The following is a 27,474-nucleotide window of genomic DNA, read 5'->3' as shown; positions in this document are numbered from 1 at the left end:
CCATCATACCTCTCTACCGGAACTATAAGGAAATAGAATTTGCCTAATTGTGAATTGTTCTCTGACCGTCTAATTTCAGTGACTACAAGTACCATAATGCTTCTCTAGTCTCTACCGGAAGTGCCCGGATAGTGTGTCTGCGTGACTGTTATTTTGTAGTCTTTTTCGTCTAAGTGGGGGCTTGTACTTAATAATCCATTCGATTGGTTGGTGTCACATTCCCACTTTAACTGCAGTTTGACTCTGATGGACTACAACTCCCATCATGCTTCTCTGTGTCCAATAGAAACCGCTATCTGGTGTCTAATGGGCATCCACTTGGAGTCTCCCTATACAGGCGCATTTGGTTCACTCGCAATGGTTTTGCAGATGTACCCATTGCGCTCCTAAGTGTAATGGTGGGGGCAGAATTACATACTCTAAATTATGAATAACATGTTAATGAATAATATGATTGCTCTAAAACAATTTGCTCCATTGCTTATAATACTCGATCTTTAATTAGGTCAATGTGATAGCACAATAACAAATGTAAAGTGCTGTAAATAAACTTTGCTGAATACACTCTATATACTTTAACTATGAGATTAAAAACGTGTACCGATTTAAACATAAAAATATAATGTCAGTGCATATAAATTTATAGTTAAAGTGACTCAACCTTTTGCACCTAATGTATATATTTTTCTAACTAATAAAAAATGTTGGTGCACCTTAATCTAAATTATATGTATTATTTTATACCATATATTAGTCATCAGCCTTATGACAATGGTAATATTAATGAAGATAAAGATTATGCTAAGTGTGGTGTTCAATATTATGCTGAATGTGTATGAGTGGTCCTATTATTACCACTGGTGGCTGTCAAAACCTAAGTGCGTGTATATATGTGTAATTTTCAAACATAGTGAAAATGATTGTGATAGTGAATTCCTAATAGTGTTTAAAGCTACCACTTAATACCACTTATAATGATGATGAAGTGTTGATGTCACCTATACTGCTGTGTCTATGATTATTTATCATGTGTATGATGGTGTGATAAATTATTATCCCAATTGGATGTAACTAGGCAGCAAGTGAGCTCGGAAAGTAAAGTATACCAAGAATTCCCACTGTTTAACACAGTGAAAAAAGGAAATATAAAGGACATCACCAAATCAGTGAATGATACCGTGTTAAACATACAAATCTTAAAAAAAAAAAAAATTTGTTAACAGAGCCCATAATAATTATAACCATAGTATACTAATAACTTCAGAAATTGACATATTATGAAATAGCTTAAGAAAACGCAGCAGAGTCTATGACTTCATTGAGGCCAGTTGGAAATAAACTATTGAATTTAAAGATCCAATATGTTTCTCTTTGTCTCAACTTACTGAACCTATTGTACAGATTACTTTTAGGAATACATTCTATTGGGGTGATTTTAAATGGACATTTACCAGATATAGATTTTTGACAGGTGTGACGGGATACGCTATGTTTAGATGATTTTACCTTAATGTTTCTTAAGTGTTCACTCCACCGAGTTCTGACCTTCCTACAGGTCCTGCCTATATATTGTATCCCACATTCGCATGTGAGTACATAGATAACAAAATTAGAGTCACAAGTCATTTTGTTTTTGATGGAAAAAGTCTCCCCGGTGTTATGTGAAACAATCTCAGTGGAACCTTGCGTGATGTGGTCACACATAAAACAAAGTTTCTTTCCACATCTAAAAGCTCCTATCCTATTAAAGATGTCATTACCTTTCTTTCTTGTTCCTCTAGACTTATTCACCATATTCCTTTTTGACATAACAACCTTACTAGGAGCTAGTTTCTGTTTATATGTAGGTGCTCTTTTAAAAACTAATTTTGGTTGTAGTGGTAAAGTTTTATTTAAAATCGGATCTTTAAGGAGGATAGGCCAATGTTTTTTTAGAACTTTGTTAATGATTCTGTGGTTAGAATTATACTGTGTGACAAATAGTGGTTGTTTGTTAAATGTAGTTTCTTTCTGGCTATTATGTTGATCTGAGGTAGTGACTGTTGATAGCAAAAGTTCCCTATCAAGGTCCCTGGCTCTCTGTTGGCCCGAATTAATTAATTCAGAGGGATACCCTTTTTCTATATTAACATATGAGCCTAGCCAATTAACAGAAGAGCTGTTCGAAGGAGTAATTCATACTTCTCTGGCACCTCTGTCAACTTTTCACCCGCCTAAAGAGGAAGTGTCCTATATAGACCTATACCAACAACTAGTCTTAGAAGACTTTGAGTCTATGCCCAATAGAATTATAGGCAAAAAGCGTACATGGCCTAATGAAGCCAGGGCCCTTAGAAGCCTGACGGATGACAAAAATCTGGTCATCCGTCAGGCAGACAAGGGTGGTGGCATAGTTTTACAGAACTATTCTGATTACATTAAAGAGGCCCGACGGATCCTAGATGACACTAATTACTACACTAAATTGTCTTTCGATCCCACTACAGATTATACAAAGAAACTAAATCTTTTATTAGAACAAGGTCTTATGGAGAATATCCTCACAAAAAAAGAGAAAAGATATCTCACACCTGACCACCCCAGCACACCGTATTATTACCATCTGCCTAAACTCCACAAAAACGAAAGAATCCCGCCAGGTAGACCCATCATAGCGGGCATGAATAGCATAACTGATAAACTATCGGAGTACATAGATATCTATCTCCAGAGATATGTCATAAATCTCCCTTCTTACATCAAAGATACAAGAGACCTCCTGAACAAAATATCCGACATTAAAAACAAGGGGAACTATCTGTGGCTATCATGTGATGTGGGGTCCCTTTATTCTAATATATCTCATAATCTAGGGATATCCTCCACACAGATGTATTTGAATAGAGACTTCTTCATGCCTGAACAACAACAGGATTATTTGCTATCACTTATTAATTTTATTCTGAAACACAATTATTTTCAGTTTTTGGACACTTTTTATTTACAGATCAAAGGAACGGCCATGGGCACCAGATTTGCCCCCAGTTTCGCAAACCTTTTTATGGGTCAATTTGAGGATCTATATATCTACAACTCGCGATGGAGGGGCAATCTGGTGTTCTATGGCCGTTACATAGATGATCTAATATTTATTTTTGATGGTTCAGTACCTGAGGCTCTTGACTTTGTTGCACATCTTAATAGGAACAGTATGGGTATCAGTTTTACACATAATATACAAAAAAACAATATTGAATTTTTAGATGTGACACTATCATGGGATGCAATAGGTAATATATCAACATCCACTTTTTTTAAAAAAGTGGACTGTAATAATTTTTTACATTTCCAAAGCAACCATCTAACAAGATGGAAAACAAATATTCCGTATAGTCAGTTCTGTCGTCTACGCAGGAACTGCAGCACAGTAGAACAATATAATAAACAAGCAAGCATACTCACATCCAGATTCCTAGAAAAAGGGTATCCCTCTGAATTAATTAATTCGGGCCAACAGAGAGCCAGGGACCTTGATAGGGAACTTTTGCTATCAACAGTCACTACCTCAGATCAACATAATAGCCAGAAAGAAACTACATTTAACAAACAACCACTATTTGTCACACAGTATAATTCTAACCACAGAATCATTAACAAAGTTCTAAAAAAACATTGGCCTATCCTCCTTAAAGATCCGATTTTAAATAAAACTTTACCACTACAACCAAAATTAGTTTTTAAAAGAGCACCTACATATAAACAGAAACTAGCTCCTAGTAAGGTTGTTATGTCAAAAAGGAATATGGTGAATAAGTCTAGAGGAACAAGAAAGAAAGGTAATGACATCTTTAATAGGATAGGAGCTTTTAGATGTGGAAAGAAACTTTGTTTTATGTGTGACCACATCACGCAAGGTTCCACTGAGATTGTTTCACATAACACCGGGGAGACTTTTTCCATCAAAAACAAAATGACTTGTGACTCTAATTTTGTTATCTATGTACTCACATGCGAATGTGGGATACAATATATAGGCAGGACCTGTAGGAAGGTCAGAACTCGGTGGAGTGAACACTTAAGAAACATTAAGGTAAAATCATCTAAACATAGCGTATCCCGTCACACCTGTCAAAAATCTATATCTGGTAAATGTCCATTTAAAATCACCCCAATAGAATGTATTCCTAAAAGTAATCTGTACAATAGGTTCAGTAAGTTGAGACAAAGAGAAACATATTGGATCTTTAAATTCAATAGTTTATTTCCAACTGGCCTCAATGAAGTCATAGACTCTGCTGCGTTTTCTTAAGCTATTTCATAATATGTCAATTTCTGAAGTTATTAGTATACTATGGTTATAATTATTATGGGCTCTGTTAACAAATTTTTTTTTTTTTTAAGATTTGTATGTTTAACACGGTATCATTCACTGATTTGGTGATGTCCTTTATATTTCCTTTTTTCACTGTGTTAAACAGTGGGAATTCTTGGTATACTTTACTTTCCGAGCTCACTTGCTGCCTAGTTACATCCAATTGGGATAATAATTTATCACACCATCATACACATGATAAATAATCATAGACACAGCAGTATAGGTGACATCAACACTTCATCATCATTATAAGTGGTATTAAGTGGTAGCTTTAAACACTATTAGGAATTCACTATCACAATCATTTTCACTATGTTTGAAAATTACACATATATACACGCACTTAGGTTTTGACAGCCACCAGTGGTAATAATAGGACCACTCATACACATTCAGCATAATATTGAACACCACACTTAGCATAATCTTTATCTTCATTAATATTACCATTGTCATAAGGCTGATGACTAATATATGGTATAAAATAATACATATAATTTAGATTAAGGTGCACCAACATTTTTTATTAGTTAGAAAAATATATACATTAGGTGCAAAAGGTTGAGTCACTTTAACTATAAATTTATATGCACTGACATTATATTTTTATGTTTAAATCGGTACACGTTTTTAATCTCATAGTTAAAGTATATAGAGTGTATTCAGCAAAGTTTATTTACAGCACTTTACATTTGTTATTGTGCTATCACATTGACCTAATTAAAGATCGAGTATTATAAGCAATGGAGCAAATTGTTTTAGAGCAATCATATTATTCATTAACATGTTATTCATAATTTAGAGTATGTAATTCTGCCCCCACCATTACACTTAGGAGCGCAATGGGTACATCTGCAAAACCATTGCGAGTGAACCAAATGCGCCTGTATAGGGAGACTCCAAGTGGATGCCCATTAGACACCAGATAGCGGTTTCTATTGGACACAGAGAAGCATGATGGGAGTTGTAGTCCATCAGAGTCAAACTGCAGTTAAAGTGGGAATGTGACACCAACCAATCGAATGGATTATTAAGTACAAGCCCCCACTTAGACGAAAAAGACTACAAAATAACAGTCACGCAGACACACTATCCGGGCACTTCCGGTAGAGACTAGAGAAGCATTATGGTACTTGTAGTCACTGAAATTAGACGGTCAGAGAACAATTCACAATTAGGCAAATTCTATTTCCTTATAGTTCCGGTAGAGAGGTATGATGGTAATTGTAGTCATCAAACTAAGAGCACATGAACCAATTAGGTGTTTCAAATTGTACAAGCCTCCTAAAGCAGGCTTTTAATTGGTCAAAAAACGATCACCGATGAAGTATGTTTACATTCATACACTTTTAATTATCTCACAATCGACACATTACGATCTAGATCTAACATCACACATAACCACATTAGGATATGGGCTCACAGATTACTGATCAAGTGGACATAATACTAAAGGAAAAACTATTATAAACTTCTAATTAAGGCAACAAGTGGAAGCTTTCGGAAAGAAAAGGTTTCATTGGTTTATGTCAAGGAAGGGGAGGGTTTATTGCAAACATATGGTTACTGATCCCTATATAAAGGGGTTTTAAATGGTTCTAGAGTATACAAGCCTGATGAAACAGGGTCTTCCCTGAGAAACGCGTCGCTATTATCTCTATATACAAGGAGATTTGCCATTAAATACACCAAGCTGTAATTTGTTATTGATGGTATTTTTTATCTTTTGTAAAATAAAATACTTGATACTTTTTAACAAATTTGGTGTTCGTGTGGCATTTCCCTTGCCAGTAACCATAAGGCTGTTTAGCCTTCCTCCCCTCTGAACATTTTTTCCTTTTTGCTGGAATCAATCTAGTGAAGGATTACTGTTGCGAGGATATCCTGACGGGGATCCCTTGGTACAGCTAGCTGGTTTGCTGTTTAAATACCAGCCCGCTCCTACAGGCACAAGAGAGTGCCTTCACGTTTGTGAGTATCCTGTATCTCACCTAACTTGGATATTGTCTGTTTTGATTGATCTACACATGTGGCGCCTCTGTTTCTGTTTTCCTTGCAGTGAAACCTCTTTTTGAAGATACACCATCGTTTGGGTGAAGACCGAGAGCTGCCTTCTATTTCTACTTCCATTTATTTGGACTTATTTGGACTTCAGTTGGGATCTTTCCCATTTCACCTATTGATACGTCTGTATTCTCATATATATATTTTTTATTCTATCATTATATTTTATGTTTTATATTTTACATTTTACAGATTTTACCATTTATTTTCTATATATTGTTTTATAGTTTTTTTACATTTTTGGTATCACCAAAGGGTTTTTTGATTGTATTTCAGTACTATTTTCTGCCCTGAGTCATTAGCGCCTCCTATAGGGGATTTGTGGTATTACTCTAATATCACAATATCCCTCTTAATACTTTTTGCAGTCAAGTACCGGTTTGGTTTGATAGGAGAGCTGCTTTTTTACTATGTTATCCTCCTCTGAAAGAGCACTAAGGAGACAAAATTCCACTAATAATGAGGGTTGTATACAAACTATCATAGACCCTGCCATCAATGCTAGTATAGAAAGCCTTTTCTCTAAATTGGAAGATTTACTGAAAAATGAGAATAGGCATTGGTGGGATCTAGAGTGTTTGAAAAAATACAAAGAAAAGAAACAGATCCCTAGAGGTTTACATGTTTTTAAGAATTGTTCTTTTAAGAATAACCCAGAACTACTGACAAAATGGTATAATATTTTAGATGAATGTTCATTTAATCTTATTGACTTGCTCATCTCTCACAGACAACATTTGGTAGATGAGATTGGGATAGAGATAGATTCTACACAAAAGGAATTAGAAAAGTTCAAAGAACATCCAGAATACCTTAAACTTAATAATCAGACCATCAAATCAGTTGATGATTTTCAGACAGAGATTATTACTAACAAAAATTCAAAACTAAAGAGAGATGAGGATGATTATAATAAAGGTGAAGTATACACTTATAATAGAACTAAAACCAATACAAATAGTGATTGGACTGTAGTACAGAATCACAAACGACAGAATAGGAACAGAAATAAAAATAAACACAACTACCATAATAAGGATACTTCAGGAAGGAATACAATTCAACATATCAATCACAATAACAACTATCCACATAATAACACATTTTTTCCGCGTGAGAACCAACATCAAGCCAATGGGGATAATTCCCACAGATTTACATATTCAGACAGAGACTACAGAGGAATGGTAGAACACCATGAATATAACAACCCTAACCATATTCCAGTCTCAAATAGGTTTCAAGCTCTGAATTCAGTACAAGACAATACCTTTGACCACCCTAGGGTAGATAGGTCTACTACACATAGAATGGATAATATTCCATCAACTTCATCTGAGGTTTTTTTAGGGACCCCCAATCTGGCACCCCTATGGAGGAAACCCAATCCCTCAACCAATCAAAAGAAAAGACCTTACCCAAACGGGGAAGGAGAGGGAGAGGGAAAACCTACCAAAAAGAAAGACTTCAGAAATTAAAGAAAGGGATTTTTAACCTCTCCTCACATTCCCTCACTGACGATGAAATCAGGGTGTTGGGAAGGGGATTGTCTTACTGCCCTCCGAATTCTCACAATATATTTGAATTATTTGTTGACCTCAACAAATATACTCGCAAACTAGCGTTACAAAGGTACTTTGCTGTCAAAGCTATGAGAAAACACAACATTGAAGGGGCCCCGATACTATTAGATACACAACAAACAAGAAACTCCACCTCCATATTAACATATGAGCCTAGCCAATTAACAGAAGAGCTGTTCGAAGGAGTAATTCATACTTCTCTGGCACCTCTGTCAACTTTTCACCCGCCTAAAGAGGAAGTGTCCTATATAGACCTATACCAACAACTAGTCTTAGAAGACTTTGAGTCTATGCCCAATAGAATTATAGGCAAAAAGCGTACATGGCCTAATGAAGCCAGGGCCCTTAGAAGCCTGACGGATGACAAAAATCTGGTCATCCGTCAGGCAGACAAGGGTGGTGGCATAGTTTTACAGAACTATTCTGATTACATTAAAGAGGCCCGACGGATCCTAGATGACACTAATTACTACACTAAATTGTCTTTCGATCCCACTACAGATTATACAAAGAAACTAAATCTTTTATTAGAACAAGGTCTTATGGAGAATATCCTCACAAAAAAAGAGAAAAGATATCTCACACCTGACCACCCCAGCACACCGTATTATTACCATCTGCCTAAACTCCACAAAAACGAAAGAATCCCGCCAGGTAGACCCATCATAGCGGGCATGAATAGCATAACTGATAAACTATCGGAGTACATAGATATCTATCTCCAGAGATATGTCATAAATCTCCCTTCTTACATCAAAGATACAAGAGACCTCCTGAACAAAATATCCGACATTAAAAACAAGGGGAACTATCTGTGGCTATCATGTGATGTGGGGTCCCTTTATTCTAATATATCTCATAATCTAGGGATATCCTCCACACAGATGTATTTGAATAGAGACTTCTTCATGCCTGAACAACAACAGGATTATTTGCTATCACTTATTAATTTTATTCTGAAACACAATTATTTTCAGTTTTTGGACACTTTTTATTTACAGATCAAAGGAACGGCCATGGGCACCAGATTTGCCCCCAGTTTCGCAAACCTTTTTATGGGTCAATTTGAGGATCTATATATCTACAACTCGCGATGGAGGGGCAATCTGGTGTTCTATGGCCGTTACATAGATGATCTAATATTTATTTTTGATGGTTCAGTACCTGAGGCTCTTGACTTTGTTGCACATCTTAATAGGAACAGTATGGGTATCAGTTTTACACATAATATACAAAAAAACAATATTGAATTTTTAGATGTGACACTATCATGGGATGCAATAGGTAATATATCAACATCCACTTTTTTTAAAAAAGTGGACTGTAATAATTTTTTACATTTCCAAAGCAACCATCTAACAAGATGGAAAACAAATATTCCGTATAGTCAGTTCTGTCGTCTACGCAGGAACTGCAGCACAGTAGAACAATATAATAAACAAGCAAGCATACTCACATCCAGATTCCTAGAAAAAGGGTATCCCTCTGAATTAATTAATTCGGGCCAACAGAGAGCCAGGGACCTTGATAGGGAACTTTTGCTATCAACAGTCACTACCTCAGATCAACATAATAGCCAGAAAGAAACTACATTTAACAAACAACCACTATTTGTCACACAGTATAATTCTAACCACAGAATCATTAACAAAGTTCTAAAAAAACATTGGCCTATCCTCCTTAAAGATCCGATTTTAAATAAAACTTTACCACTACAACCAAAATTAGTTTTTAAAAGAGCACCTACATATAAACAGAAACTAGCTCCTAGTAAGGTTGTTATGTCAAAAAGGAATATGGTGAATAAGTCTAGAGGAACAAGAAAGAAAGGTAATGACATCTTTAATAGGATAGGAGCTTTTAGATGTGGAAAGAAACTTTGTTTTATGTGTGACCACATCACGCAAGGTTCCACTGAGATTGTTTCACATAACACCGGGGAGACTTTTTCCATCAAAAACAAAATGACTTTTGACTCTAATTTTGTTATCTATGTACTCACATGCGAATGTGGGATACAATATATAGGCAGGACCTGTAGGAAGGTCAGAACTCGGTGGAGTGAACACTTAAGAAACATTAAGGTAAAATCATCTAAACATAGCGTATCCTGTCACACCTGTCAAAAATCTATATCTGGTAAATGTCCATTTAAAATCACCCCAATAGAATGTATTCCTAAAAGTAATCTGTACAATAGGTTCAGTAAGTTGAGACAAAGAGAAACATATTGGATCTTTAAATTCAATAGTTTATTTCCAACTGGCCTCAATGAAGTCATAGACTCTGCTGCGTTTTCTTAAGCTATTTCATAATATGTCAATTTCTGAAGTTATTAGTATACTATGGTTATAATTATTATGGGCTCTGTTAACAAATTTTTTTTTTTTTTAAGATTTGTATGTTTAACACGGTATCATTCACTGATTTGGTGATGTCCTTTATATTTCCTTTTTTCACTGTGTTAAACAGTGGGAATTCTTGGTATACTTTACTTTCCGAGCTCACTTGCTGCCTAGTTACATCCAATTGGGATAATAATTTATCACACCATCATACACATGATAAATAATCATAGACACAGCAGTATAGGTGACATCAACACTTCATCATCATTATAAGTGGTATTAAGTGGTAGCTTTAAACACTATTAGGAATTCACTATCACAATCATTTTCACTATGTTTGAAAATTACACATATATACACGCACTTAGGTTTTGACAGCCACCAGTGGTAATAATAGGACCACTCATACACATTCAGCATAATATTGAACACCACACTTAGCATAATCTTTATCTTCATTAATATTACCATTGTCATAAGGCTGATGACTAATATATGGTATAAAATAATACATATAATTTAGATTAAGGTGCACCAACATTTTTTATTAGTTAGAAAAATATATACATTAGGTGCAAAAGGTTGAGTCACTTTAACTATAAATTTATATGCACTGACATTATATTTTTATGTTTAAATCGGTACACGTTTTTAATCTCATAGTTAAAGTATATAGAGTGTATTCAGCAAAGTTTATTTACAGCACTTTACATTTGTTATTGTGCTATCACATTGACCTAATTAAAGATCGAGTATTATAAGCAATGGAGCAAATTGTTTTAGAGCAATCATATTATTCATTAACATGTTATTCATAATTTAGAGTATGTAATTCTGCCCCCACCATTACACTTAGGAGCGCAATGGGTACATCTGCAAAACCATTGCGAGTGAACCAAATGCGCCTGTATAGGGAGACTCCAAGTGGATGCCCATTAGACACCAGATAGCGGTTTCTATTGGACACAGAGAAGCATGATGGGAGTTGTAGTCCATCAGAGTCAAACTGCAGTTAAAGTGGGAATGTGACACCAACCAATCGAATGGATTATTAAGTACAAGCCCCCACTTAGACGAAAAAGACTACAAAATAACAGTCACGCAGACACACTATCCGGGCACTTCCGGTAGAGACTAGAGAAGCATTATGGTACTTGTAGTCACTGAAATTAGACGGTCAGAGAACAATTCACAATTAGGCAAATTCTATTTCCTTATAGTTCCGGTAGAGAGGTATGATGGTAATTGTAGTCATCAAACTAAGAGCACATGAACCAATTAGGTGTTTCAAATTGTACAAGCCTCCTAAAGCAGGCTTTTAATTGGTCAAAAAACGATCACCGATGAAGTATGTTTACATTCATACACTTTTAATTATCTCACAATCGACACATTACGATCTAGATCTAACATCACACATAACCACATTAGGATATGGGCTCACAGATTACTGATCAAGTGGACATAATACTAAAGGAAAAACTATTATAAACTTCTAATTAAGGCAACAAGTGGAAGCTTTCGGAAAGAAAAGGTTTCATTGGTTTATGTCAAGGAAGGGGAGGGTTTATTGCAAACATATGGTTACTGATCCCTATATAAAGGGGTTTTAAATGGTTCTAGAGTATACAAGCCTGATGAAACAGGGTCTTCCCTGAGAAACGCGTCGCTATTATCTCTATATACAAGGAGATTTGCCATTAAATACACCAAGCTGTAATTTGTTATTGATGGTATTTTTTATCTTTTGTAAAATAAAATACTTGATACTTTTTAACAAATTTGGTGTTCGTGTGGCATTTCCCTTGCCAGTAACCATAAGGCTGTTTAGCCTTCCTCCCCTCTGAACATTTTTTCCTTTTTGCTGGAATCAATCTAGTGAAGGATTACTGTTGCGAGGATATCCTGACGGGGATCCCTTGGTACAGCTAGCTGGTTTGCTGTTTAAATACCAGCCCGCTCCTACAGGCACAAGAGAGTGCCTTCACGTTTGTGAGTATCCTGTATCTCACCTAACTTGGATATTGTCTGTTTTGATTGATCTACACATGTGGCGCCTCTGTTTCTGTTTTCCTTGCAGTGAAACCTCTTTTTGAAGATACACCATCGTTTGGGTGAAGACCGAGAGCTGCCTTCTATTTCTACTTCCATTTATTTGGACTTATTTGGACTTCAGTTGGGATCTTTCCCATTTCACCTATTGATACGTCTGTATTCTCATATATATATTTTTTATTCTATCATTATATTTTATGTTTTATATTTTACATTTTACAGATTTTACCATTTATTTTCTATATATTGTTTTATAGTTTTTTTACATTTTTGGTATCACCAAAGGGTTTTTTGATTGTATTTCAGTACTATTTTCTGCCCTGAGTCATTAGCGCCTCCTATAGGGGATTTGTGGTATTACTCTAATATCACAATATCCCTCTTAATACTTTTTGCAGATCCTTAATGCCTGAGCACCTGGATAGGGGAAGGGTCAACCCATTTATAGGAGAGGAGCAAGACAAGTGCAAGCCACCAGTAATCAAAAAAGGATGAGCCCTCTAGTGGCCAAGGAGTAAGCTGAAGCAGAGGAAATTAAAGGGACGGATACCATCCAGGGACATATGTGACAGAACTGATAGAGAAAAATTCATGGAGACTGAATCTATTTTAAAAACCCCAGAAAAGTATCCCTTGTCTGAGGCACCAAAGAACTCTTTGGAAAATTGATCTTCTAACCATGCTGTTGAAGAAACAACAACAATCTGTTGGTGTGAGATTCCGCTAACCAAAAAGATGGAGTTTGAACCAAGATATTGTCCAGGTAGGGAATCAATGCAATACCCTGAGATCTGATCACAGACAATAGGGCACCCAGAACCTTTGTGAAAATTCTGAGATCTGTATCCAGACCAAATGGTAGAGCAACAAATTGAGAATGCTTGTCAAGATAAGAAAACCTCAGAAACAGCTAATGTTCCCTGTTTATTGTAACATAAAATATCCTTTAAATCTATCTTGGACGTAAACTGACCCAGCTGAACAAAAGGCAGAATAGTCCGAATAGTTTTCATTTTGAAAGTAAAAATTCTGACAAACTTGTTCAGATCTTTCAGATCCAAAACTGGCCTGAAAGTAGCTTCCTTCTTTGGAACAGTGAAGAGATTTAAATAAAATCCCATCCCCTGCAAAGGAACTGAGCAATCACTATCATAGTTTCAAGATCTGAAACTAACTGAATAAAGGCTTGGGCCTTTAAGGGATCCATTGGTACATTGGACAGAAAAAAAATGTTCTCTGGGAGGCCTTGTTCTGAAACCTATCCGATAACCCTGGGAAACTATATTCAGAACCCAGGTATCTGGAACATACTGAAACCAAGCTTCCTGAAAAGGCCTAAACTGCCCCCTACAAGAGCCTCTGGATAAGGGGCCGCACTTTCATGCAGACTTGGAAGTATGGCTGGAATTTTTGGCATACTTAGGTATGTTCCAATTTGCACTAGGAGAGGAATCAACTTTCTGTTCCTTGTTCTGATGAAAGGAACAAAAACTATTAGAGGCTTTAGATTTATCCTTGGACTGTTTGTCCTGAGGAAGAAAAGCACCTTTACCTACAGTAATAGTAGATACTATAGAATCTAAATCAGAACCGAACAATTTCTTTCCCTGAAAACAAAGAGATAAAAGTCTGGATTTAGACACCATATCAGCCGACCATGCCTTAAGCCATAAAGCTCTTCTAGAAAGAACATGGTTTAACGTTAATCTTAATAATGTAAAATACAGCATCACAAATAAAGGAATTAGGTTAAAGAATCATTAGAAAACTGCTCTGAAAGATTAGTTAAACGGTAAGAAGAAGCAGCAGCTACATCAGCAATAGAGATAGCTGGCCTAAACAGATAACCTGCTTGCAGAAAGGCCCTTTTTTGCGAGGATTCTAACTTAAAAGAAGCACTGTCTTTCAAATGGATATTAGTATGCATAGCCAGAGAGGGAGACTGTCTACTTTAGTCTCCCAAAGTTCAATATTAGTGGCAGGTAAGGGGTATAACTTTTAAACCTTGCAGAAGGATTAAGAGACGTACCTGGCTTAGACCATTCCCTAAGAAACAGCATCTGGAACAGGCAACAGTTTTATAGACTCAATCTAAAAGGTTAAACGGCTAAAGCAAGAAAAACCTCTTTTACAAGGGAACGAATATATTCAACTTGAAATAAAAAAATAGGATGAATGAGGTTTGAACATCTAAAGAAGATTCCTCATCGCCAGAGGAAACTTCTCCTTCTGAAGTTACAATAGGATTATCCCTAGCCTCTGAAGGCATAAAACTAGTAGAAGGTAAATTATTTTTTTAAAGGGACAGTCAACACCAGAATTTTTGTTGTTTTAAAAGAAAGATAATCCCTTTATTACCCATTCCCCAGTTTTGCATAACCAACAAAGTTATATAAATACACTTTTTACCTCTGTAATTATCTTGTATCTAAGACTCTGCAAACTGCCCCCTTATGTCAGTTCTTTTAACAGACTTGCATTTTAGCCAATCAGTGCTCACTCCCGAGTAACTTCACGTGCATGAGCTCAATGTTATCTATATGAAACACATGAACTAATGCCATCTAGTGGTCAAAATGCATTCAGATTAGAGGCAGTCTTCAAGGTCTAAGAAATTAGCAAATGAACCTCCTAGAGTTATCTGTCAATTAAGAATACCAAGAGAACAAAGCAAAATTGCTGATAAAAGTAAATTGGAAAGTTGTTTAAAATTACATTCCCTATTTAAATCATGAAAGGTTTTTTTGGACTTGACTGTCCCTTTAATAAGTTTTTATTGAGGTTATGCAAAGTATACAGTGGTCAGTAAGTGTCATGTAACAATAATGGCAATCTTACTAGTTTTACAGTTTATCAGTACATGTGGGAAAAAAACAAGAAAGTAGCTGTGAATACTAAAGATAAACAGTTCTAACCTCAATTTTATATTATAAACTATGATGTATGCCTCCAAAGGTACAAGAGGGCACTTTTGGACCTAATTTCTCGTATATATTATGAATAGGAGGAACTTAAACACAAATAATAGTCTCTTTTGGACCTCTTTTGGATCCAGCTGGTACACAGATGAATGTTAATGTGTAAATAAATAAAAGGAATTATCTTTATTGGCCTTAGCCAGCTAACCTTTAGAAGTGCGTGCGAACTAATTGTGGCTCCTTAGGATGAAGTGGTATAACTTGTTGAGTATAGAATAAGGATGTGGAAGGATTAATACATAGATCTACTATACATCCAAATTGTACATTCAGGTCTGCAGCTATAAGTATTGGTGATCTCACAATGAGAGATTAAGGATGTGCCATCTCAGCCGCAGGTGGCACATCTACAGTATGCAATAATAGAGAAAAAAGTCATTGTGGTCAAGTTAATCACTTCCAGGCTATATACATTGTGCATCTAGTATCTCAGATGTACAGCTCAATATGATTAGGACTCGGCCTTTGTGAGGTACCGATTTTGGCTTTCAACTCTATGTACTAATTCTGGGTGCAGAATTAATAGTGGCTTAACAGTTATATAGATAATACTTTCGGCTAATGACATACTTGTCGTGTTGGTAGTACAACTCTTATAATAGAACACTGTGGCTCTATCTCTTTCAAGAACAGAGTTAAGAGTCAGCTTACGTGGAGATATCATAGCATTTGTAAGCATTGAACATTAATGACATAGTTATATTGTACCTATGAATTCATGACTTGTATTATCTGAATTCTTATCCTATCTGATATGTTAGGGAGCTTGCTGACTATAAGGGGGATATCGAACAATGGGTTATACACAGCCCTTATTGGAGTTAACTAAACAGCAGACAGACATCATTCATGATTATATAAAAGCATAGGTATGAAACAAAGGGAGTATTACATTTTTTTTTTAAACTACTTTACTTGATAAGTTTAAGGCATGTAAGGATATTGAGTTCTGTAGGTGAGAGGCATGAACACCTTGTAGTCTTTTGTTGGAGTCGCAGGCTCAGTGTCTCTGAAAATAATAGTTTGTTAGACTGAAGAGTCTCTGGGCATCAAATAAATCTCGGACTCTGAGTCCTCATGTAAGCGATATTCTAGTGGCCTCTCCCTATCTCCCCATGTTACAAGGGACATACTAGGGTGTGAGCCCTTTCGCAACGGTATCAAGTAGATTTTTTAACGATGGCCATGGCTCATTAAGGGGACTACCAATTTGTCCAGAAATATAATGCATTGAGTTACGGTATTCCCGGTACTTCCATCATAACTATCCCACACCCTGTTGTTCAGTTTGTTGCACGCTAATTTGTGTGTTGAGACTTAGGTAAGGAGACTGCTCTCTCCCAGGACTGTTAGTTCTTAGTTGCTGGGATAGTAGTTGACTTTGAAGGTTGCGGGTCAGCCTGGACTCACTATTAGTTATGTACCTGATGCTAGTAGAATCTGGGGATTGATGATGGTAGCTGTCGATGCCGCAATATATACTTGGAGGCGTCCGGGCTAAAGGGCTATCAGTGAGTAAGGCCCAGCTTCGCTGCTTTGGCATGCGTCTCTCTGCCTTGCTGTGATCCTGTGTGGAAGCGCATACCTCCGCTCTGAGGACTCAAGTGCACTATCCCAACACGCCTAGACCTGAAGGCTGATGTGCAGTAAATAATACAAACTAAACTCTGTACGCTACAAAACGCTAAGACTTTATCTTAGACACATTGGGAACAAAAACACTAAATATAAAAAACAAATACCAGGATTATACACAAACAGAAACCTAACTTACCCTACTAAATAATAGCTTGTCTATATCTCCTGATAATGTTGGGTTATGCAAGACACTATAACTTAAAAACCTACGCAGAAGGTATTGTACGTTTTCCTGCTTATTTCTCTCTCTATTTTACTTCTTAATTATAAACAGTTGTTCAAAACGTACTATTGTATAAAACACTACAATTGGTCGACTTTGTATGTCAATGTAACATTGTGCAAACAACTTTAATAAAAAAATAGTTAAATGAGGGGGGAAAAAACAAAAACAACAACATGTGCAAAAATATTAAAGGGGAATAAAAATAAATGTAATGGGGAGACTTCCGGGCGGCGGCCATCTTACTGGTCGCACTGAGCTTCAGCTCCTCAAGTTTTCTTTGCTATTTCTCATTTCTGCAAAGTATCTTTTGTGATATCCTGCTTAACACAGTGGAGAAGCTTGGCTGACGACGTCTAAATCTGAGATATAGGGTTTTAGATTGTGGCGTGGTTTATTCACCCTCAGTACCGGACTATCTATGTGAGGCCTTCCCCTAAACTTGAAGCCTCAGTTCCGTCCCCAAAACTCGCTGTGCTTGAACGCGCAGTTCTCACTCTAAAGGGCATCTTATCCTTTGAATTGCAATCTTCCAAGAAGCTGCTCCCTATTGCACACTGCCCTTACTACTCAGAGTGCTAAATACGTTGTCTGACACCTCCTGTACACGCTTGCTATGGAGTCTTCTACAGCTATTCTTGAGGAACTACGCTGCCTGTTAGATGGCTACCTAATCGCAATAGAAGTTGCACTGAGCAGAGAACCTAATGATAGCAGTGGCTGTACTTTAGACCATCCTGCTCCAACAGAATCACCCCCACTACAGCAGGGAAGCGGTGGTGCTTCGGTGCACCAGTGCCCGCTACTCACCTATGTAGGACCCATGTCAGAGGCTGTTTCAGTGAACCTGGAGGTGGAGTGTGGAGAGGCTGCAGCCGAAAGCATGGAGAGTGTAGCTGGCCTCCATATAATCCTAACAGATGCCAAAAGCTCCCAATATGAGGGCCACCCCCAGTTCAAGTTGACTCCTGACGAGTTATCACCCAGACCTACCAAATTTCCTGCTGAAGTTCCTCTCCAGGAGATTGGACTCGCAGCGCCTCAAACGTTATTCCTGCTGAGATCTAATTATGCACAGCCTGGATGTCATCATGACACAGTCCCTTTCCCAGCACGGCATCTGGCCATCGTGGTTCGTCAGTCAGTCAGACCTCCAGAAGACTTGAATCGCGGAGCATCGGAGTATGACAAGCCCGAGGGCAACCTGAGCCAGCTTTTTGATCCCGGAGGATTAGATAAATGGATCAACACGGCAGGGCTTTAGTCGGGTAGGAGGACATTTCATACCTGCTAATTGACCCTGGCGACTCGCGGAGAGGAGTGTGTGTACCGGGACTGTGACCTGCAAATACTATCTAAGCGCACTGGTGCGCCCATACGGCTAGCTGCAGAGGAAGTAAACATTACAGATATCGTTGACAGTAACAGAGTATAGGGGGTTTTTACATCAGCTCACTCATGAACACTTGATACTCTGTTCATATTTAATCTGCATTTCTGTATATATGTATTATAGCGATGTGAGACATGACATGCATGGTTCTATTTGTTATACTTGGGGATTGGTACTGTTACTAGTTTCTACATGTTCCACATTGCTTGCTGTTTATACTACTTATTTATGCTTTTCATATTGCACTGTTTTAGTTTCCTATATAGCGCCGCTACATGAACAGGTTAAACTGCAGACTCTATACGTGAGGGGTGCGCAGTGCTCTGTTCGTTATTGCTGTAGCGTGGATTTGGGTAACACACATGTTTTACTCCTAGACCCCTGTTTACATCCATTATACTCAAGTTTACGGTAAATTAATTTTAAGTTAAGGCAGTTGAGAGCTGTCCAAATTTACTAAATTCTGGACTGTCTTCATGATCTAGCTTACACTTTTAGTCGCGAGATTCTATAATACTTTGCGACTGTCATTACTCCTCCCACATTAGCCTCTGTTCCATGGCCGGGGCAATAGAATATATAGATGTAGCTCGCACTTCTATTAATCTTCCTCCACTCACAGATTTACAAGTAAACTGACATGGTACCACCTATGTCATAAGTTTAATACGTTCTCTCTTACTATGTGGGCATATCTTTACCATCATATCATCTGTGACGGTACATAGGTCAGCTAAATTTATCTGGGACTATTGACCCACCCAATATCTATAGAATCCAGCAGTGACATATCTAGCTGAGACCCATTCATATAGGACACCTAATTCATACTTAGATAATGTACTGTTTTTACTATTGATCCAATATACATTTTACACCTTCCTGGTGCTTACAAATATTTTTGGAGACCCAATGCTAGTCCCTAGTTTGATCTAAAGAACTGAGTACTATCCAAATACCAGCTATAAGAGGAAGATTAGTACTATAGTCATTGTTGGTAATACCACAATGTTGCAATAAGTTCAATGGGTTTACCCCCTTTTCTCTTAATATTTTTAAACGTCCTCAATTTCACATTACTGATCTTACCTCTCCCCACCCCCCTCACCCATACAGCGCTGTTTTATTTCTTAAGCATCTAGACATTTAAGATCTTTGGATTAAAAAGAAAAAAAAATTGAGATTCATTGTTTGAGGTCCAAGAGTGGCCTCCTTGTGCCCATGCATACCCTCTGTAACATTGCAGTGTTTTATTGAGAGGTCCAAGAGTGGCCTCCTTGTGCCCATGCATACCCTCTGTAACATTGCAGTGTTTTATTGAGAGGTCCAAGAGTGGCCTCCTTGTGCCCATGCATACCCTCTGTAACATTGCAGTGTTTTATTGAGAGGTCCAAGAGTGGCCTCCTTGTGCCCATGCATACCCTCTGTAACATTGCAGTGTTTTATTGAGAGGTCCAAGAGTGGCCTCCTTGTGCCCATGCATACCCTCTGTAACATTGCAGTGTTTTATTGAGAGGTCCAAGAGTGGCCTCCTTGTGCCCATGCATACCCTCTGTAACATTGCAGTGTTTTATTGAGAGGTCCAAGAGTGGCCTCCTTGTGCCCATGCATACCCTCTGTAACATTGCAGTGTTTTATTGAGAGGTCCAAGAGTGGCCTCCTTGTGCCCATGCATACCCTCTGTAACATTGCAGTGTTTTATTGAGAGGTCCAAGAGTGGCCTCAGAACATTGGGAGGGTGTACAGTCTACCTGGCACAAAGATTGTTTCATTTCAATAATGCATGAACTTGTTTAATGTACTTATGCACGACATACATCTGTTCCTTGTTTGAGATTGTATGTAGGGAAAACATTTCTCTGAACAGACTGCCTTGATATAGAATGTAACTGTGCCTTAAATTGAATCTCAATAAAAACTTATTTAAAATAAAAAAATAAATGTAATGATTCTGTCGCAAGGATATATATCTATATATACAGTATATATATATATATATATATATCTCAAATAAATATATAACTATAAATGCCAAACAAGGCTACAGAGTGTCATATAAATAAAAGATATGATACTTACCATCAGACACTTATCTACTAGTAAAGTAGACAGCCTAACCAGTACTGAAACATTAGCAGAGGTTATAGTATAGGAGTATATTGTATATCCATAAGAGGGGGCAAAAGACAAGTCCCTGTAACCACTATGGAAGGTTTGTGACAAAATTTCCCTTGAGGTGAAATAGAGAGTCACATACCATAGCCCATATACATCCCTCTGATGTAATTCCCAGGAGTAATGGATCGTGGACTCTCAGTCACTTGAGAAAAACAGAAATCAAATCAGACTTATAAAAAAGTGTATTTGTGTACTTGTATGGTTGTATTAACACGGTAGAAACTTATTTTCCTGCAAACCTATGGTCCTGCATCTGTTCTTGGCCTCAGAGGCTGTTTCTTCTAAGCAAACGTTCTGTAAAGGGGAGACTATTATTTTAAGCTTTGCCGGCCAAGAGGAAAGATTGAGGATATTATGTAGTAACTTCTATAATAAGAGAACATTCAAACTATATGACAATTAAATGTGTAACTTAAACTTTGGTTGCAGTCTGATTTTATTTATCTATTTTTTAATTTTTGTAAAGAAATTCTGCTGTCATGAGTCTATTTTAAATGTTCACATTTTTAAATATAAATCAAAGAGTGGCTGTGGAGACTGCAATTTTACAATACAAAAAAGGACATTAAACTCAAAATTAAATCTGTCATAAAATGCGGTAAAAAAATGACCCAGCTACATTGCCTGGTTTTTCTACTTGCCAGGGAAATTGCAGAACATCCTGTATACTGAAGTATGGTAATGATCAAGTCACCTTGCAAATTTCTACGTAGTGATTAAATCAGTGAAGGAACAGCGATGGCCATAAGATGAACATAGAACAGAGGTTTCTTTCATGTAATTGGCAAGAGTCCATGAGCTAGTGACGTATGGGATATACAATCCTACCAGGAGGGGCAAAGTTTCCCAAATCTCAAAATGCCTATAAATACACCCCCCACCACACTCACAATTCAGTTTTACAAACTTTGCCTCCTATGGAGGTGGTGAAGTAAGTTTGTGCTAGATTTCTACGTTGATATGCGCTTCTCAGCAGGCTGAAGCCCGGTTCCTCTCAGAGTGCAGTGAATGACAGAGGGATGTGAAGAGAGTATTGCCTATTGAATGCTATAGTCATCCTAACGGGGATCTATTTCATAGGTTCTCTGTTATCGGCCGTAGAGATTCTTTTCCTACCTCCCTTTTCAGATCAACGATATACTCTTATATACCATTACCTCTGCTGATTCTCGTTTCAGTACTGGTTTGGCTATCTGCTATATGTAGATGAGTGTCTTTTGGTAAGTATGTCTTATTTTATTTATGACACTCTCAGCTAAGGTTTGACACTTTATATGTAAAGTTCTAAATATATGTTTTATACTTATATTTGCCATGATTCAGGTTAATCAGTATATTTCCCAGTAAAGGCTCAGGCTTTCCTGAAATGTGTTTCAGACCTGGAGTCATCTGGGGTAATTGTGCCAGTTCCATAACTGGAACGGGGTCTGGGGTTTTATTCAAATCTGTTCATTGTACCAAAGAAAGAGAATTCTTTCAGACCAGTTCTGGATCTAAAAATTTTGAATCGTTATGTAAGAATACCAACATTCAAAATGGTGACTATAAGGAGTATTTTGCCTTTTGTTCTGTACAATAGACTTACAGGATGCTTATCTTCATATTCCAATTCATCCAGATCACTATCAGTTCCTGAGATTCTCTTTTCTAGACAAGCATTACCAATTTGTTGCTCTTCCTTTTGGCCTTGCAACAGCTCCAAGGATCTTCTCAAAGGTTCTCGGTGCCCTTCTCTCTGTAATCAGAGAGCGGGGTATTGCGGTGTTTCCTTATTTGGACGATATCTTGGTACTTGGTCAGTCTTTACATTCTGCAGAATCTCACACGAATCAACTTGTGTTGTTTCTTCAAAAACATGGTTGGAGGATCAATTTACCAAAAAGTTTCTTGATTCCTCAGACAAAGGTAACCTTTTGGGGATTCCAAATAGATTCAGTATCCATGACTTTGTCTCTAACAGACAAAAGACGTCTGAAATTGGTTTCAGCTTGTCGGAACCTTCAGTCTCAATCATTCCCTTCAGTAGCTATGTGCATGGAAGTTTTAGGTCTCATGACTGCAGCATCGGACGCGATCCCCTTTGTTCGTTTTCACATGAGACCTCTTCAGCTTTTTATGCTGAACCTTTGGTGCAGGGCTTATACAAAGATATCACAATTGATATCCTTAAATCCCAATACTCGACTATCTCTGACTTGGTGGTTAGATCACCATCGTATAGTTCAAGGGGCCTCTTTTCTTCGTCCAACCTGGACTGTGATTTCAACAGATGCGAGTCTTTCAGGTTGGGGAGCTGTCTGGGGATCTCTGACAGCGCAGGGGGTTTGGAAATCTCAAGAGGCGAGATTACCAATCAATATTTTGGAACTCCATGCGATTTTCAGAGCTCTTCAGTTCTGGCCTCTTCTGAATAGAGAATCATTTATTTGTTTTCAGACAGACAATGTCACAACCGTGGCGTATGTCAATCATCAAGGTGGGACTCACAGTCCTCAGGCTATGAAAGAAGTATCTCGGATACTTGCATGGGCGGAATCCAGCTCCTGTCTAATCTCTGCGGTTCATATCCCAGGTATAGACAATTGGGAAGCGGATTATCTCAGTCGCCAGACTTTACATCCGGGAGAATGGTCTCTTCACCCAGATGTGTTTCTTCAGATTGTTCAGATGTGGGGGCTTCCAGAAATAGATCTGATGGCTTCTCATCTAAACAGGAAACTTCCCAGGTATCTGTCCAGATCCAGGGATCCTCAGGCGGAAGCAGTGGATGCATTGTCACTTCCTTGGAATTATCAACCTGCTTATATCTTTCCGCCTCTAGTTCTTCTTCCAAGAGTGATTTCCAAAATCATAATGGAACGTTCGTTTGTACTGCTGGTGGCTCCAGCATGGCCACACAGGTTTTGGCATGCGGATCTTGTTCGGATGTCCAGTTGCCAACCTTGGCCACTTTCGTTACGGTCAGACCTTCTATCTCAAGGTCCGTTTTTCCATCAGGATCTCAAATCATTAAATTTGAAGGTATGGAGATTGAACGCTTAGTGCTTAGCCATAGAGGTTTCTCTAACTCAGTGATCAATACTATGTTGCAGGCTCGTAAATCTGTGTCTAGAAAGATTTATTACCGGGTTTGGAAGACTTACATTTCATGGTGTTCCTCTCATAAGTTTTCTTGGCATTCTTTTAGAATTCCTAGAATTTTACAGTTTCTTCAGGATGGTTTGGATAAGGGTTTGTCTGCAAGTTCCTTGAAAGGACAAATCTCTGCTCTTTCTGTTCTGTTTCACAGGAAAATTGCTAATCTTCCTGACATTCGTTGTTTTGTACAGGCTTTGGTTCGTATCAAGCCTGTCATTAAGTCAATCTCTCCTCCTTGGAGTCTTAATTTGTTTTTGAGAGGTTTACAGGCTCCTCCGTTTGAACCTATGCATTCTCTGGATATTAAGTTACTTTCTTGGAAAGTATTGTTTCTTTTGGCTATCTCTTCGGCTAGAAGAGTTTCTGAATTATCTGCTCTTTCTTGTGAGTCTCCTTTTCTGATTTTTCATCAGGATAAGGCGGGTTTGCGGACTTCATTTAAATTTTTACCTAAGGTTGTGAATTCCAACAACATTAGTAGAGAAACTGTTGTCCCTTCGTTGTGTCCTAATCCTAAGAATTCTTTGTAAAAATCTTTGCATTCTTTGGATGTGGTAAGAGCTTTGAAATATTATGTTGAAGCTACTAAAGATTTCAGAAAGACTTCTAGTCTATTTGTTATCTTTTCTGGTCCTAAGAAAGGTCAGAAAGCTTCTGCTATTTCTTTGGCTTCTTGGTTAAAACTTTTGATTCATCATGCTTATGTAGAGTCGGGTAAATCCCCGCCTCAGAGGATTACGGCTCATTCTACTAGGTCAGTTTCTACTTCCTGGGCTTTTAAGAATGAAGCTTCTGTTGATCAGATTTGCAAAGCAGCAACTTGGTCTTCTTTGCATACTTTTACTAAATTCTACCATTTTGATGTTTTTTTCTTCTTCAGAAGCAGTTTTTGGTAGAAAAGTTCTTCAGGCAGCTGTTTCAGTTTGATTCTTCTGCTTATATTTTCAGTTTTTTTCATTATAAGATTAAAACTTTTTGATTTGGGTTGTGGATTCTTTTTTCAGCGGAATTGGCTTTCTTTATTTTTATCCCTCCCTATCTAGTGACTCTTGCGTGGAGTTCCACATCTTGGGTATTTGCTATCCCATACGTCACTAGCTCATGGACTCTTGCCAATTACATGAAAGAAAACATAATTTATGTAAGAACTTACCTGATAAATTCATTTCTTTCATATTGGCAAGAGTCCATGAGGCCCACCCTTTTTGTGGTGGTTATGATTTTTTTGTATAAAGCACAATTATTCCAATTCCTTGTTGATGCTTTCGCTCCTTTCTTTATCACCCCACTTCTTGGCTATTCATTAAACTGAATTGTGGGTGTGGTGGGCGGTGTATTTATAGGCATTTTGAGGTTTGGGAAACTTTGCCCCTCCTGGTAGGAATGTATATCCCATACGTCACTAGCTCATGGACTCTTGCCAATATGAAAGAAATGAATTTATCAGGTAAGTTCTTACATAAATTATGTTTTTTCAAACAGTAAATCTCTGAACTGCTTTGAAACGCCACGTTACTAAAAAAAAAATCACTTTTTAAAATTAATATAACATTTATTGTTATGCATATCTTCTAAAATACAGCAATTTAATGCTGAAGATGATAGATAATAGAAAGACAGACAGATGATAGATAGACAGACAAATAAATAATAGACTGATTTCATGTCCCTTTTAGTCAGTTATGGGGAGGATGTATCTGTGGCAATGGTTCTATAGCGCGTATAAGTCTATCTTCTCTGCCACAGACCGCACCATGCATCCTTCATTGCGGAGAAATCGCTGGTCTTCTCACACATGATGCAAGAAGACTACAGCAGAACATTCACCTGTGTGATACAGGACCCCTCAGGTGTGGACTTCAGAGACTTCACTTTGATGCAGACAGAGTCTGGGAACAGGACGAACATGCACTGCAGGTAGAGTACAATGTCTAGAGTCAGCAATGTACTGAACTTCCATTACCAACGGAGGCTACAAATATGTATTTTTCCAAACTTTGGGTTAGATTACATGTGGATCGCAAATTAATGCTTCCGCTTGAGTGTTATTTGCGCTAGAAGTAAGATTTTTGCGCTTTTCGGATTGGGCTCGAGTTGAAAGCAATTGTTTTCGGTCTCGCGCTAACCTGACGAGCACAAAAATCAGAAGTTAGAATATTGTGTGCACGTGCAGGTTCCCGTATTTCCCCATAGAAGTCAATGGAGAAAAAAAGTGGAAAAAACACCACTCTTGCGCAAACCCAATCTCATATTCTCATTTGCGCCATCCCGACATGAAAATATGAATATTTCCCATCCAATGTTCTTCAAATAACAGAATATGTTCTATTTATTCATAAATACATATTTCTATATATATATCTGATAGTATTTTGGTACAATATATATCTATACCGATATATACATGATTATATATTTGTAAAGAGATATATAGGAATATCTATTTATAAATACATAGAACATATTCCGCTATTTGCGTTTTTTATCTGATCTTTTTTGTTGATGCAAAACAATAGATATGTTCTAATATAGTTCAGACTCTGCTGATATGTTAATCTGTTGAAAGACTGAAGAAAATGAAATTACAAGGTGTTTATTTACCTTTAAGGGCATAAACATGACAACATGGGTTGCTATAGAAACATTGTTTTGTTTTTTTGTTTTTTTCCAAATAGTTGTTGTTTTATTCTTTCCAGAGATCAATTTGCATTTGCAAAGATTATTATTATTGCATCCTTTGTTGAAAGCATATCTAGGTAGGCTCAGGAACAGCACTGCTCTGCTGAGAGCTAGCTGGTGATTGGGGGCTTCACTCGTATACCTCTTGTCACTGGCTCACCATGTGTGTTCAGTAGTGCATTGCTGCTCTGCAGCTGAGTTTAACTATGTATTTAACACCTCTATAGGGGTTAAAAACAAAGTTATGTGGGGGCAGCATACAATAATAAAACTATCCAACAAATTAGAACGTTTTCTTTTGCACTATTATATCGCTTTCATTCTAGCTATGCCTGGGGCCCAATAAGAGCCACTAGGAAAGTAGACATTCAGTGCCAGATTACAAGTTTAGCGCAAAATATCACTTAAGCTCAACTGAGTAATACCAGCGCATGTAAATGCACATTAAAAGTTAGTTGCAATGCGGACGTGACCTTGCGTTCGCATTGCACTGAAGCTTTGCACTCACGAGAGTGCGCTTACATAGGTTACAATGAGAGCCTCTTTCTGATGCCGTGAGACATGGCAGAGCGTAGCACAGCGAAGGGGGTAAATCATGGCAGCAATATTAAATATATACTGTATGTATATGAATACATACATACAGTATATACTTATGTGTCTATATACATATTAACAAGTATAGATATCTGTATATACACATAGTTACACATAACTATATATGTATATACACATAGTAATACATAAATATATCTTTATATACACATAATAACACATAAATATATCTGTATATACACATAATAACACATAAATATATATGTATATACACATAATAACACATAA

The 27,474-nt window shown here is 37.3% G+C and overlaps 1 protein-coding gene across 1 annotated transcript in view; it reads left to right on the top strand.

The window, feature by feature from the left end:
• The window catches only part of LOC128652162 (interleukin-1 receptor type 2), a 90,029-nt gene that overhangs the window by 35,571 nt on the left and 26,984 nt on the right, over window positions 1-27,474 (top strand). Inside the window, exon 5 of the mRNA XM_053705105.1 lies at window positions 25,699-25,869. Within this exon, the coding sequence (XP_053561080.1) occupies window positions 25,699-25,869 (171 nt within the window). The remainder of the gene's footprint in view (window positions 1-25,698; window positions 25,870-27,474) is intronic.

This window comes from Bombina bombina, chromosome 3 (genome assembly GCF_027579735.1).
Source record: "Bombina bombina isolate aBomBom1 chromosome 3, aBomBom1.pri, whole genome shotgun sequence".
Classification (NCBI taxonomy): Eukaryota; Metazoa; Chordata; class Amphibia; order Anura; family Bombinatoridae; genus Bombina; species Bombina bombina.
This window is presented reverse-complemented; position numbering and strand designations above follow the sequence as displayed.